The sequence below is a fragment of the Rhodamnia argentea genome, chromosome 9 (assembly GCF_020921035.1).
Source record: "Rhodamnia argentea isolate NSW1041297 chromosome 9, ASM2092103v1, whole genome shotgun sequence".
NCBI lineage: Eukaryota > Viridiplantae > Streptophyta > Magnoliopsida > Myrtales > Myrtaceae > Rhodamnia > Rhodamnia argentea.
In genome coordinates, this window is record NC_063158.1 from 4,436,997 (window position 1) to 4,452,227 (window position 15,231).

The window sequence follows — 15,231 nt, forward strand, 5'->3', positions numbered from 1 at the left end:
GGACTCAATTGACAAAACGTGAAATTATTTATGACTCAATTAATAAAACATGGAACGATTTAGGACTCATTTGACAGAATTAAAATGTTTAAAACTGAATTAGCAAGTGCAATAAATTTAGGGCTTTTTGGACAATTTTACTCTCAAGTAAAATGCAATCCTTTCGACCCAAAAAAAAAAAAAAGGCAACCCAATTGCTGCGTCATGCGCTTTATAATTCATCATTTGCAAATTGTCCCCCTTCCAACCCATGATTTCACATGAAATTCCTGGGATAAATCATTTGATAAGGGACCACTAATTACATAAGTTGAGCAGCATGCGAATGTTGACAAATATGAGGCCTTGACCAATCATAGTGGAAAAGCATCTCTCGCATCGAAAGTGAAATATAAACAATCACTTTTTGGCCTAAAATCATAGAAAGGTGGTCGTTGCTAGGGTGTCAAAATTGAACTAAAAAATCGAATCGAATCGAATCGAATCGCGAACAAAATAGAACTAAACTAAAAATTTCATGCATTTCGATTTGGTTCGATTTTCGATTCGGGTAATTGAAAAATAACCATTATTTTTTCCAGTTCGATTATTTCAGTTTGGTTAACTAAAACACGCTAAAATCTTTAAATAGCCATTATTTTTTTATTTGATTTTTTCCTTTTTTTAGGGCAAAGCGCCGGCGACCCCCACCGGCCCTTGCCCCAGGGGGCGTTGGCCCTCCGCCGGTGGCCGAGGGCTCCACCGGATTTGAACCAAATAAATAAGGAAAAGAAAAAGAAAAAGAAAAAGAAAAAGAAAAAGAAAAAGAAAAATCAAAAAAGAAAAATTGAAAACCCAACTAAACCTAATCGAACTGGATTTTTGATTCAGTTCATTTTCTATTTAGGGTGAGATTTGGCTCGGTTCAAGTTCACACTTTAATGGTTCGGTTCGGTTTGATTTTTCCTCCTTCGATGGCCGAGGGCTCTGCCGGATTTGAACCAAATAAAAAAGGAAAACAAAAAAAGAAAAAGAAATAAAAAACCCAACCAAACCGAATCGAATTGGATTTTTAGTTCAATTCATTTCGATTTAGGGCGAGATTTGGTTCGGTTCAAATTCACACTTTAATGGTGAAAAATCAAATCGAACTGAACTATTGACACCTGCCTAATCACCATCACATTCTAGAGATGACCGGGCATGCAGCAAAGATCATCGCTCACTAAACACAACATGATGATATTTAAATATTAAATTTCGCCTTCACTTACGAATTTCAAGGAACCAAAGCATGGAAAGCGATTTAAGAGGCTGTGCATTTGCTCCGGTGGCTTCTCTCTTACTCGGACACGCGGATGGATGTCCGTGTGCGTTTGGGAGCTGCAGACTGGAAAGCAACCTCCACAATTCTGAGGCTTTGGAATCTTTGCTGATCTCTGTTTCCCTGTAGCAATGTTCTGTGAAGGCGAGGTGATTGCCGCCATTCATATTCGTGGCTCATTCTTCATTGTAGGGAATTTGCAGATATTCTCGAGTACAAGTGCGGTTAAAGTCTTAAAATTTGTTAAGAAAATATAATTAAATCTTAAAACTTCAAAAGAAAAAAAACGTAATCAAGAAAACGATTTAATTTCATCAATTTGATAAGTTTTAATACTCGATCGTAATTTTTCCAAAATTTTTCTGGGACTCAGATTGCAATTTTTCCCGAGCACTAATCATCTGGTCCTAGCAAAGGCTAAAGGGAATGTACAGGTCAGGTCTTGAGAAAAGTTGAAAGAAAGATTGACCCCACGCCTTAGCTGTGATCACCGATTATGCCGTTGCCGGACTGTTTTTTTTTATTTGAGGGTAGCCACTGATGCTCTTGTCGTCTGCTTCAGTTCATGGCCAGAAGCTTGACGAAGACTTAAATCTTGCTCTGTTCTCTCCATTTCTCTTTCATTGGGGATTCTCTCCGTCGGTCAGTCGGTCCTCGTCGCTCCTCGACGCGCCATGTCGTCAGCTTCACACCCAGATCTCTCCTTCCCAGAGGTCTCCGACCCAATCCCGATCGGCCAGGTCATCGGGAGCATCATCCCTTCTCTGCTTGACTACATCTCTGGACTGAAGCAGAGCCTTCCACCCCGGAAAGACGACAATGCCCAAGTCAACCAGAAAGCCGGCGACTTCAGGAGAACGAGGAGCTTGCCCGACGTGGACAGAGGAGACAAGTCCAGGAAGGACAAGAACGAGAACAAGGGTCCGACGAGAAGCAGCAGCGACGGCAAGGAAGCCACCGACAATTCTCTTCACGAGGATTTGAATGTTCAGCTGTCTGATCAGATCGAGAGGCTCCACAGAGACCTCGGTTATGTGAAGGACGAGTTGGAGAAGCATAGGAAGATCGAGGACCGTGTTGGCGAGCTCATCAAGGACCTCATCAGGCGAAGCAAGACCGCGGATTCGACGCAAACACCTGGGGCTGCCCACGGCGATTCGGAGAAGATCCAAGTCCAGCTCTCTGCGGTCGCTGAAATGGTCACCAAATTGAAGCTTCATATCCCCCCTTCCCACAAGATATTGTCCTCGACCTCCTCCGATGCTCACAGGGGCGCGCAAGCCGCCAATGAGTTCGGCGACTATAGAGAAATGCCCGACTTAGCGGTAGAGCGGAAGTTCCTTGGTAGTTCGGTTTATAAGAACTTACGTTCTACCTATGACCTGCTCGATACCCGATCGAAGCTGTGTTTGCTGTGTTTTGCTGTATTCCCTGAGCATGCTAAGATCAAGAAGAGGGCCATGTATTACTGGTGGATTGGGGAAGGGCTAATTGACCCTTCAAATAGAGAAGACAAGTCAGTTGGTGATCTGACCAAAAAAACAAAAAAGTCAGTTAGTGATATCCTGAAGGAGTTTGTGGATATGGGTTTTATTCAACCGGTGATCAAGAAGCGCAGGATCGTGACTAACAGTAAAAGCTATACGATGTTACCGCTTATACGCTCTATGGTCGTGATTCTGGCCAAGGAAGCGATGTTTTTCGACTTCGATTCCAGGGGTTGCCCCACGGTGGACTTCTCTAAGTGTCTCCGGTCTTGTTTGGTGAGATCAAAAGAGGCTTCCTGGCAGAATATGATGGCCGAGACCCAGGTTTCGGACTTGGAAAAGCTGCATACTTTGTTCAATGTCAATGAGAGTTACCTGAATTTCAAGGTGGAATGGTTCTCGAATATGAAAAACATAAACTCTCTCTCCCTGGGAAGCTGGCGAGGGTCGAAGAAAGATCATATCGAAGTCGAGAACACGGAATTCCTCCGGGGCTTGAAGTACATGAAACATCTGAAGTTATTAAGCCTTCAGGGTATATCTAGAATCACCGAGCTACCCAACTCGATCGGGAAGCTTTATAATCTGCGGATTTTGGATCTCAGAGCTTGTCACAACCTCGAGTCACTTCCGGATGAGATATGTTCCCTCAAGGAGCTCGTAGGCCTGGATGTTTCTGGTTGCTACTTGCTTGAATATATGCCCAAAGGGCTTGGTTCGCTTGTTAAGCTTGAAGTGCTTATGGGATTTGTGGTTAGTGATCTCAAAGGTGGAAGCTACTGTACTGTCCAGGACTTGGCCAAGCTCAGCAAACTCAGGAAATTGGGCTTTCGGACAAGCAGGAAGACATTCCCATCAAAGGGGGAGTTGACGACTCTTCAACAACTGAGTGAGCTTCGCAAATTGACAATTGAATGGGGTGAGATCTCAGAAAAGGATGAAGGTACAGAGTCAGCTGGTGATGACCGAAGCAAAATCAAATGCATCTCGGGATTATTTCCATTCAAGAAATGCGCTACCCAGAAACCAATAGCTGACGAGCCAAAACTTTTCGAAAAACTGGAGAAACTAGACCTGCTTTGTTACCCTTCGACCACACCGCCTGACTGGCTACTGCCCGAGAAGCTTGAGAACCTAGAGTCTCTCTATGTCAGAGGAGGCCGTCTCCATCATTTGGGCCAGGTTCAAGGAGATAAGAAGTGGAAAGTCACGACTATGCGTCTGAAGTATTTGAATGAGTTGACAATGGATTGGAGGGAGATGCAGCGATCATTTCCAGAATTAGTCTGCTTGCAGACGGTTGATTGCCCGAAGCTCACCTTGTTCCCGTGCAACAAGAATGGAGTGTGGCTGAAAGAGCAGTTTTCTGAAAGCAATCGGAAGAGATTAACACCACAGGCATGAATACTAGTAGTCGCAAGGTCCTGGCAAGCTCAGAGTATGGCTAGCCGCTCTTTTTTATTTTTATTTTTATAAAGGTCTCATCTTTTGGGAATTTTCGTGAAGGTTTAATTGTATTCCTTCTGATTTCAGGTTCCAGGTACAGCTAGTATCTCTCTCTATAAATATTCTACATAAGTGTGAGCTTGTGAGATTGGTAGATATGGTGAACTTGCTGCTTCTAGTGGAGAAAGCTAAGTTGGTGATACTGTCATTGGAAGAAGGGAAAGTGCAGAAAGTTACAAGCATGTCAGTCCATGGCAAAGAGTGAAAGATCATCCTAGAAGATGTGGCCCTTCTTCCTTCTGTGTAATGATCATCTTCCGTGAACTTGCCCTTCCATTTTTATCTTATTGCATAGTGGAAGGTGTTTGTCTGGGCTGTTCATCTCCATAAGATGATGACAAGCACACTTAAGATTATGTTTCACGACTTCTGCTCTCCCGAATACTAGTAGGTCTTAAACTCTCTCTTTGTTCCTATCTCGTTCTGGTAATGGAAATTTCCTGTATGCCCTGACCATAGCCTACCTTTGATAAGCTCTAACTTTGCGACACTGGCAAGTTTGAGTACACAAACCGGATTCCATCCACCGTTGTTTCGGCGAAGACCATGTGATTTTTTTCCCCTCGTAGATTATGACATTTCAAATAGCTGGAATGTGATAAGGGGAAAGGACGTAGTTGCAAAAAATACAGTGATCATCCAAGCAGAACGAGCTGGCCATGTACAGTAACCTTCAATTCCTGAATCAAACCAGTTTGCATCATCTTGGCTAACCTTAAACGGTGCTTGAATTCCCAGATGGAGACCTAAGTGTTATCTACTTTTTTGGCTGGCAATACTTCCTCATGCATCTGGTTTGGTTTTCTCTTGCAAAGGCAAAAGCTGAAGGGGACATACAAGATGTTTAATGGTCTTAGTTTGATGTATTTGACAAGGATGTTCCTGACATTTAGCGATGAATTTCGCCGATCAAGAAAGGGAGAAAAAGATGGGTCGTAATGTGGTCTACTCTGATGGAAAGCAGAGTTACTATAATCGAAAAAGATTCGACTCGTGCAGTTTTTGTAATACTAACAGAACAACTGAAGTCTGAATCTCTGGCTGATGGTTTTGAGACGGCTCTTCATCACCAATTTATTTTTACATGATTCAAGCTCAAATACCAGCAATCGACCGTTGCTTTAGATTTTTGAGCTTTAAGAATCTGCTAATAACTTTTGGGCTTCAAGTTCCGGCTCCTTTTCAGCTTCTACAGCTCTCTAGACCGATAAATTTTAACACTTGCCAGGGCAACAAGCGCGACACTAATGATTCTGATGCTTAGAACTGCTGCTTCAGCGAAAATAGAAAGACCTTAGAGCCACAGAATATATTAGCTGATTCAATTTGGTGAGTACATATGAAAATCGCACGAATCTCTGAGCAATTGAAAAAAAAATGACCTGTACAGGAACCTGTAAGCTAAAATATACCAAAAGCTTGACTGCGGGCATGCTTCTGACTAGGAAAAGAGTCTTCTATAGACTTGGTCATAGACCAAGCGGTTCATTCGGCCTATCTAGCCAGGGCACAAACATAAGTTTTTGATATCTGTCATGTCCAGATGGCTGAGGTTGTCTTAATTATAACATGCAGGCACGGCGAGGCGATATGATCACCCCTTCCATCCAATCTTTGATCTCACTCAACCATTTTCAGAGAAGTACTTCTCATTATTTTCGAAAGCTTTTTGTTTGATTGTTTGGTAATTGGAATGGTTGGGGATTTTAGGCCTGATTGAAGCCCTGCCACCCATTCTGGCCATTTCGGTCTACAACGTTTTCAAGGAGAGCCTCTTTCTGAGCTTGTTTTGATCACAACTGCCAATCGCGTCTACTCAAAAGCCGTAAGGCAATAATCAAGTTGAGTCCAGACAATAATCTTCCTAACCTCTACTTAAGATATTGATATTAGGATTGTAAATCATGATTGTAAAACTCGAAAAATTCTGGATTAGCTTGATACTCACGATTGTAGATGCACGATCGAAGCTATGTTTGCTGTATTTCCTGAGCATGCTAAGATCAAGAAGAGGGCAATGTATTACTGGTGGATCGGAGAAGGGTTAATTGACCCTGGAACAGATAGGTCGGTGATATCCTGAAGGAGTTTGTAGATACGGGTTTTATTCAACCGCTGGTCAAGAAGCGCAGGATGGTGACTATGAGTAAAAGCTATACTATGTTACTGCATGATATACGCTCTATGGTGGTGATTCTGGCTGAGGAAGCGGAGCCTTTCGACTTCGACTCCAGGGATTGCCCCACAGCAGACTTTTCTAAGTGTCTTAGGTCTTGTTTAGTGAGATCAGAAGAGGCTTCCTGGCAGAAGGTGATGGACAAGACCCCGATTTCGGATTTTGAAAAGCTGCATATTTTATTCAATGTCAATGAGCGTTACCTGGATTTCAAGGTGGAATGGTTCTCAAATATGAGAAGTTATAAATTCTCTCTCCCTGGGAAGCTGGCGGGGGTCAAAGAAAGATCATGTCGAAGCACATGAAACATCTGAAGTTATTAAGCCTTCAGGGCATATCTAGAATCACCGAGCTACCCGACTCGATTGGGAAGCTTTATAATCTGCAGATTTTGGATCTCAGAGCTTGTCACAACCTCGAGTCACTTCCGGATGAAATACGTTCCCTGAAGGAGCTCGTAGGCCTGGATGTTTCTGGTTGCTACTTGCTTGAATATATGCCCAAAGGGCTTGGTTCGCTTGTTAAGCTTGAAGTGCTTATGGGATTTGTGGTTAGTGATCTCAAAAGTGGAAGCTACTGTACTGTCCATGACTTGGCCAAGCTCCGCAAACTCAGGAAATTGGGCTTTCGCACAAGCAGGGAGTCTTTCCCAACAGAGGAGGAGTTGAGGACTCTTCAAGAATTTAATGAGCTTCGCAAATTGACAATTGAATGGGGCGAAACTTCTATCTCAGAAAAAGGATAAAGATACAGAGTCAGCCGTTGATGATCCAATCAAAACCAAATGCATCATGGTACTATTCCCAATCAGGAAATCCGCTCCCCAGAGACCAACAACTGAAGGGCCGAAACTTTTCGAAAATTTGGAGAAACTAGACCTGCTTTGTCACCCTTCGACCGTGCCGCCAAAATGGCTACTGCCCGAGAAGCTTGAGAACCTAAAAGTCTCTTTATGTCAGAAGAGGCTGTCTCCATCATTTGGGCCCAGGTTCAAGGAGGTAAGAAGCGGAAAGTCAATACTATGCGTTTGAAGTACTTGAACGAGTTGGCAATGGATTGGAGGGAGATGGCGGCGATCTTTTCCAGATTTAGTCTGATTGCAGATGGTTGATTGCCCAAGGCTCACCTTGTTCCGGAGCAACAGAAATGGAGTGTGGGAAAAAGAGCAGTTTCCTGAAAGCAATCACACAAGAGATTAACATCACAAGCATGAATAACTAAACCAGTGTTCTCAAGGTCTTGGCAGAGCTCAGAGTACGACTAACAAGGGAAAGTGCAGAAAGTTACAAGCATGTCACTCCATGGCACCGAGTAAAAAGAAACATCCTAGAAGATGCCGATTGAAGATGAAGATTCAAATTGGCGATTGAGTACAGTGGCAACCGAGGAATTGTAACCACTTGTGGAAAAGGTCGACCTGCCATCACAAGGCCTGAATTATGCAAATTCGGTTGTAATCATTGATTTGAATGATTCAAATCCTGTCCCTCATCGCCACTGAACCCGGTTCAATAAAAACCAAAGTTGGGCCTTTGGGGAAAAGAATTTCTCTTGTTCGCAGCGAAGTTGCTAGGGAATTTTAGGATAGCTTAGGCCACAAAAAAGTCGAAAGGAAGATTATCCCCCCAAGCCGCAGCTGTCCGAAACGACGTCTGAATAAGAAAGTCGTAGATTGGAAAGGTTTTCATGGATACGCCAACCTCAGCAACAAAAGAATCCTTGCATCAATTCATTCAGCTTCTTCAGTTCACCAAACTTAAATCCATCTTGAATCACAAAATCTTATGAATGACATAATTCTGGTTTTAATGCCATTTCAAACTTGATTATGTTGTCGGCTTCTGATGCAGATCTCTCCCGCCTAGATGTCCCCGACCGAGACCTGACCGTCCAGATCATCGACGAGTGCGTCATCCCTTATCTGCTTGGCTTCTTCCATCAAATGAAGCGCAGGATGTTACCGTTTATGCGCTCTAGGGTGGTGAGTCTGGCCAAGGAAGAGGAGTGTTTTCTACTTCGATTCCTGGGGTCACCCCAGGCTGAACTTCTCATAGTGTCCTAGGTCTTGTTTGGTGAGATAGGAAGGGTCTTCCCGGCACGGAGTAGTGATGGACGAGCCTCACCTGGGTTTCAAGGAGTATCATATATGCAAAATATATTCGTTTTTTTTTTTTTTTCTCTTCTTACCTTGCTCTGCGGTTCTGAAACCAGACTTCAACTTGTTTAGGTCGCAAGCTTAGCTGTTTAGGCGCACATGGCAACACTCTTGCATTAAAAATCAACTTTTGAGCAAAAATTGATTTTCCTACCTTTGCTCTTGAAATCAACTTCTGGAGAGAAGTAATTTTTTTTTTAAATTTTTGAAGCGGCTCTGAAACTACTTTTGGAGCAAAAAATGCTCTAGAAGTAGAAAAATGAAGTTGCAAACCAAATAGATTTCTGCTTCAAGAGTTGCGTTATCAAAAAGATTTTTGCTCCATAAGCATTTCTGGAGTAGAAATTCTACTCCAAAATTATTGTTGTGCACGCCTTAAGATGGCAGTTGTTGCGATGTACCTGAAGTAAGTGAGAAATGATAAGAAAGTGTGCGATCGAGGAAGCAAAGTCCAAAGATATGGTCGTTGCGATTGGGATATGGTGGGGTCTTCATGCGATGTTCTCTCTCTCTCTCTCCCTCTGGGTTCAGCTCTGAATCTTGACTTCCAGTCTTCATCATCGAGTGTGTGTGAACAATAAATTCTCTCTTGACTTGGCCGACTCTAGGGAAAAGTCTTTGCTTTCGCCATATTTACTCGTCTGAGTCTTTGCGTTCCTGAGCAAAGTTTTTGCGGAGTCTTTATCTGTCCCGAGATGTGCAGAGATTGGCATTGCTGGAGTTTACAGCATGTTCAGGTCACTGGGCTTTCGTTCGAGAATCAAAATTCTCGCGCCGACGCTAGTCCCGGATACTGGATTTTAGGAGTAGATCCATATTTTCAGGGGTGGTTCACGGAATGCCATCGCGAAATCAGGAGAAAAACGGGTCATGGCGACTATGAATCTGTAAGGCCACCGAGGTTTGCCCGAATCAGCAGATTCCTCAAATGTTTCCTTGTGGTGCTAGAAATGGCTTTGTCCTACCAGAATAGAGAACCATCAGTGTTGCAGAATTTCATGTTCCTCGCCTTTTGTCTCCCCCCAACAATCTTTTATCAAGCAGCTTCTTCTGGCCGACATGTCCCTTTCATGTCTGGCGAACTTATCGGAAACAGGAAAAAAAATCACCTTGCTCTTGTTCAAAATTAGAAATCACAGGATAGCGTCCCTCGTCAACGTGTAAACATGTTTTATACATTGGCGGTGGATAAGGCAATGACGAGCGATTTGCCTTTTGAAAAGTGAGTTATGTTGGGGTTTACTTTGTCCATGGAAGAGTCTATCGTTATGCAACGACATAGGACTTTTCCGATGAGGTAACATTCAAGTGCACTCCGAATGTGACGTGACCTTTGATAATCAATTATCGGCGCTGGCCAATGTTACCATTTCGAAAGAGATAGAAAGAGACAAATAATAACACATAGGGTATAAGAAAGTACTTAAAATTCTCTCTTTTCGGAGGAGAGAGAGTTTGCACTCAAGTAAAGAAAAAAAAATTGTTCAAAAAAACCTACACTTTTGTCAATTCATTCTTAAACTTTTTAATTATGCTAATTGAGTCCTAGACCTATTCATGTTTTGTCAATTGAGTCCATACGATCCATTTTGGCAAGAAATTACGGACGTAGATGCATGCTGTCCTACATGGCACGGCCGATGCTAACGTTGATAATTTTTAATGGTATTTTAATATTATTTTGTAAAATTTTTAATTATTTTTTCTTTTCTTTCTCTTTCTTTTTTTCCTTTCCTTCTTCCTCTAGCCGGTTGTCGGGCCTAGGCGACCGACCGCAGGCGAGGGCCGCCTCCGGAGAAGATCACCCCCGATGGCCATTGGTGAGGGTTGGTCACCTAGGCCCGGCAACCGGCTAGAGGAAGACGAGAAGAAAATAAATAAATAGATAAGTAATATTAAAAAAATAATATTTAAAATTATCCACATCGGCATTGGCTGCGCCACATAGGACGGCCGACATCCAATCAGCGATTTTTGGTAAAAAATGGCTGGATGGACTAAATTGATAAAAATGTGAACATGTTTGAGATTTAAATGGCACAATTGAAAATTTTAAGACTAAATTGGCAAAAGTGCAATAGGTTTAAAATTTTTTGGATAATTTGTCCCTCAAGCAAAATGTAACCCGATTGCTGTGTTATGTGCTTTCTAATTTTTTTTCTTTGTCATATGCGCTTTCTAATTCATTGTTTGCAAATTGTCACCCTCCAGCCATGATTTCACGTGAAATTCCTAGGATAAATCATTTGATAAATGACCACTAATTACACAAGTTAGGTAGTAGGGGTGAACACGATTTCATGATAGAATCGAGAATTGGAGACCCAAACAGGTGGAACTAGGTAGGTTCGGATTTCAAGATATGTATGTTCCGGGTTTCAAAAATTGGAGAACCGATTCTGACGGGTTAGTTCCTGGCTCTAGGAGGTGGAACCTAGAACCTCGAACTTGGAATAAGTTTTTGTTTTTGTATTTGTCTTGTCCTGTGTCTCCGCGCTATTGTATGGTATTCCATGACCGAGACTTTTATTTTGGAAGTGTTTCATATTCTTTGTGTGTCTAAATATGTGTTATGGTCAGTGGATTGTAGTAGCAAATGGTAATCATTAGAGGTGATAAGGGCATGCATGAGAACTATTCTGGTTCTATGATTCTATTCCTTGGAACAAAAAAAGATGAGAACCCTGTTTGGTAACGTAAATGATTCCGATTCTGTTTCTAGAATCGGTTTTAGAAAATCAAAATAAGTTTTAGAGCAAAATCCAGAACAAAAAAAAAGTTGATTTTGAAAAAAAGAATCACTTTTGAGAATCACAAAACAGAATAAAGTCTCACATTTTTCACTTTTCCCTTTTAGTTCTCTCGTCACTTTTCCCTCAACATAATAAAAAAAAATTTGAAAAAATTGATTTTTTTTAAATCACAAAAAATTTAGAAAATCCCTAAAAATAGAAGAAGCTTAGATTAGGCTAGTTTGAACTCATTTTCATAAATTTGGGCCTAAATTTCCTAGATTTCATATATTTCACTCTTCTACAAGAAATGTCGCAGAAGATGAGGGCATTCAACATGCGGATGATAACATATATACTCGTAACCGTGCGTCACAAAATGTGACCATCTCCACGAGGAGCCGGAGCCAAACACCCACTTTGATTTAGGATAGAAGCTGCAAAATGATAGTGAAGGACTTGTACTTCGTATCAAGAAGGATAATTTCATTTTTTTTTCAGTGGATAATTTGGTTATTTGGCTGCTATATTTGTATGTATTTTGGACAGCGCAACATTTAAAGAAAAAATGAGTTCTTAATATGGGAATTGTCCCATGATTCAATCAAACTTCAAACATCATGTATTAAAATTTGTGTTTCATTTATGACACGCTAAAAAAATAATATATTTTAAATTATTTTAGTGTGCATTAGAAATTAGTCTTCAATTTAGGATAAAATTTTACAAAGTAACTACATAGTTATTTGACTTAAATGAAAAAAATTAGGAAGAGTAACAGTTTTTCGAAATAGAAATTTTGTACAGTTATCGAACGCGTTTATATTCCAGGAACATAAATTTTGGATAGTTATTAAACGCGTTCTGATTCTCTAAAACTCATCCAAAAACAGAATCAGAAAAAATCATTTTAGTTAGAATCGGTTTTCCGGAACTGAACGGATACCATGCGCCGCCTAATTCACTATAAACATTCAATTAAGAATAAGATGGGACTTGAATAGACCCTTTGTTAGGATGCATGTGCGAATTGTCTTAGAGAAATTCCATATCGAATAATTTGTGTGGTGTAGAGAAGTTAATATATCATAGTTGGATCATAATTCATTGACTTATGTTTTTAAATAAAGATGGGTACAATTGAATATATTGACAAGCTCGGATTTAAGCTCTCTCTTGGAGATCTTCCTAGGCGAAAGCTATCGAGTTTCTGCTATGCACTTCCTATTACATTAGAGCCGATCCTGTAACTTGTTACCGATTTCGACAGGTTAGGTTCTGGGTCATTTCCATTAGATAGCATGCGAATGTTGACAAATATGGGGCCTTGAGCATTCACAGTGGAAAAGCATCTCTAGCATTGAAAATGAAATATAACCAATCACTTTTTTGCCATCGAAAAAAATGAATATAACCAATTACTTTTTTGCCCAAAAAGAAAGGTTGCCGTATTATGAAGAAGACCGGGCACGACGCGAAGAACATCGTTCACTCAACATAACATTAAAAATATTTAAATATCAAATCATGCCTTGGTCTAAAAATTTCAAAAGTAGTATAAAGTGTGTGGAATGATTTAGCAAGCTTTGCATTTGCTCTAGCATCGTCTCTCTTGCTCAGACTCGTGGATGGATGTCTGTGACTCTGCGTGTGTATGGAAGCTGCAGACTGGAAAGCAACATCCGCAATTTTGAGAATTTGGAATCTTCCCTGTAGCAATGCTCTGTGATGTGGAGGTGATTACCGCCACTCATATTCGTAATTCATTGTAGTAGGGGGTGGCGGGGGGAAGGGGAATCTGCTGATTTTCTCAAGCACTATTCATCTGGTCCTAGCAAAGGCTCAAGGGAATAGACAGACAGGTCATGAGAAACAAAATGTCGTAAAGAAAGAATGACCCCACACCTTAGCTGTGATTATGCCATTGCCGGACTGTTCTTGATTTGAGAGGAGTTAATAGACTGTGAGATAGAGAGAGCTACTCTAGTCGTCTGCTTCACTTCATGGCAGAAGCTTGAAGATGACTGAAATCTTGCTCTGTTCTCTCCATTTTCTTCCATTTTGAGTTCTCTCAGTCAGTCAGTCCTCGTCGCTCCTCAAGGGCCACGTCGTCAGCTTCACACCCAGATCTCTCCCACCTAGAGGTCTACGACCCAATCCCCACCGTCCAGGTCATCGAGCGCACCATCCCTTCTCTGCTTTACTACTTCTCTCAAGTGAAGCAGCGGCTTCCACCCCGGAGCGACGACGAGGCCCAAGTCAACCAGAAAGCCGGCGACTTTCAGGGCGACATCAGGAGAGCGACGAGCTTGCCCGTCGAGAGCGGCAGCCATGGAAGCGGCAGCAGCGGCAGAGGAGGCAAGTCCAGGGGGGAGAAGGAGAAGACGAAGAAGAATCCGAGGAGAAGCAACAGCGATGGAGAGGAAGCCACCGAGAATTCTCTTCACGATGATTTAAATGTTCAGCTATGTGACCAGATCGAGAGGCTTAACAGGGACCTCGGTTATGTGAAGGACACGTTGGACATGCATAGGAAGAACGAGGACAGTGTCGGCAAGCTCATCAGGACCCTCATTGAGCGCAGCAAGATCACGGCCTTCCTGGATTCAACGCAAACACCTGGGGCTACCCACGGGGATGGAGATCCGAAGAAGATCCAAGTCCAGCTCTCTGAGGTCGCCGAAATAGTCACCAAGTTGAAGCTTCATATACCCCCTTCCCACAAGATATTGTCCTTGACCTCCGATGCTCACAGGGGGGCGCAAGCGGCCGATGAGTTTGGTGGCTATAAAGCAATGCCCGACTTAGTGGTGGAGCGGAAGTTCCTTGGTAGTTCGGTTTATAAGGACTTGCGTTCCACCTACGAGCGGCTTGATACACGATCGAAGCTGTGTTTGCTGTGTTTTGCTGTGTTTCCTGAGCATGCTAAGATCAAGAAGAGGGCCATGTATTACTGGTGGATTGGGGAAGGGCTAATTGACCCTTCAAATAGAAAAGACAAGCCAGTTGGTGATATCCTGAAGGAGTTTGTGGATATGGGTTTTATTCAACCGGTGATCAAGAAGCGCAGGATCGTGACTGACAGTAAAAGCTATACGATGTTGCCGCTTATACGCTCTATGGTCGTGATTCTGGCCAAGGAAGCGGAGTTTCTCGACTTTGATTCCAGGGGTTGCCCCAAGGTGGACTTCTCTAAGTGTCTCAGGTCTTTTTTGGTGAGATCAAAAGAGGCTTCCTGGCAGAAGATGATGGCCAAGAACCAGGTTTCGGATTTGGAAAAGCTGCATACTTTGTTCAATGTCAATGAGCCTTACCTGGATTTCAAGGTGGAATGGTTCTCGAATATGAAAAACATAAATTGTCTCTCCCTGGGAAGCTGGCGCGGGTCAAAGAAAGATCATATCGAAGTCGAGAACACGGAATTCCTACGGGGCATGAAGCACATGAAACACCTGAAGCTATTAAGCCTTCAGGGCATATCTAGAATTACCGAGCTACCCGACTCAATTGGGAAGCTCTATAATCTGCGGATTTTGGATCTCAGAGCTTGTCACAGCCTCGAGTCACTTCCGGATGAAATATGTTCCCTGAAGGAGCTCGTAGGCCTGGATGTTTCTGGTTGCTACTTGCTTGAATATATGCCCAAAGGGCTTGGTTCGCTTGTTAAGCTTGAAGTGCTTATGGGATTTGTGGTTAGTGATCTCAAAAGTGGAAGCTACTGTACTGTCCATGACTTGGCCAAGCTCCGTAAACTCAGGAAATTGGGCTTTCGCACAAGCAGGGAGTCTTTCCCGTCAGAGAAGGAGTTGAAGACTCTTCAACAATTCAGCGAGCTTCGCAAATTGACCATTGAATGGGGTGAGAATTCTATC

General features: G+C 42.4%; 1 protein-coding gene across 2 annotated transcripts; it reads left to right on the forward strand.

Moving 5' to 3' along the window:
- The first annotated feature begins 1,823 nt into the window (after positions 1–1,823).
- Positions 1,824–4,698, forward strand: LOC115736916 (disease resistance RPP13-like protein 4). Of its 2 annotated transcripts, XM_030668809.2 has the most exons (3): positions 1,824–2,832; positions 2,866–4,228; positions 4,324–4,698. In XM_030668809.2, exons 1-2 carry the CDS (start codon positions 1,978–1,980, stop codon positions 4,192–4,194), a joined length of 2,184 nt encoding a protein of 727 aa, XP_030524669.1. In that variant the 5' UTR covers positions 1,824–1,977; the 3' UTR covers positions 4,195–4,228; positions 4,324–4,698. The 2 variants fall into 2 exon arrangements, with proteins under 2 accessions (XP_030524669.1, XP_048141356.1); XM_048285399.1 differs by having other exon boundaries at positions 2,866–4,698.
- The last annotated feature ends 10,533 nt before the right edge of the window (positions 4,699–15,231 follow it).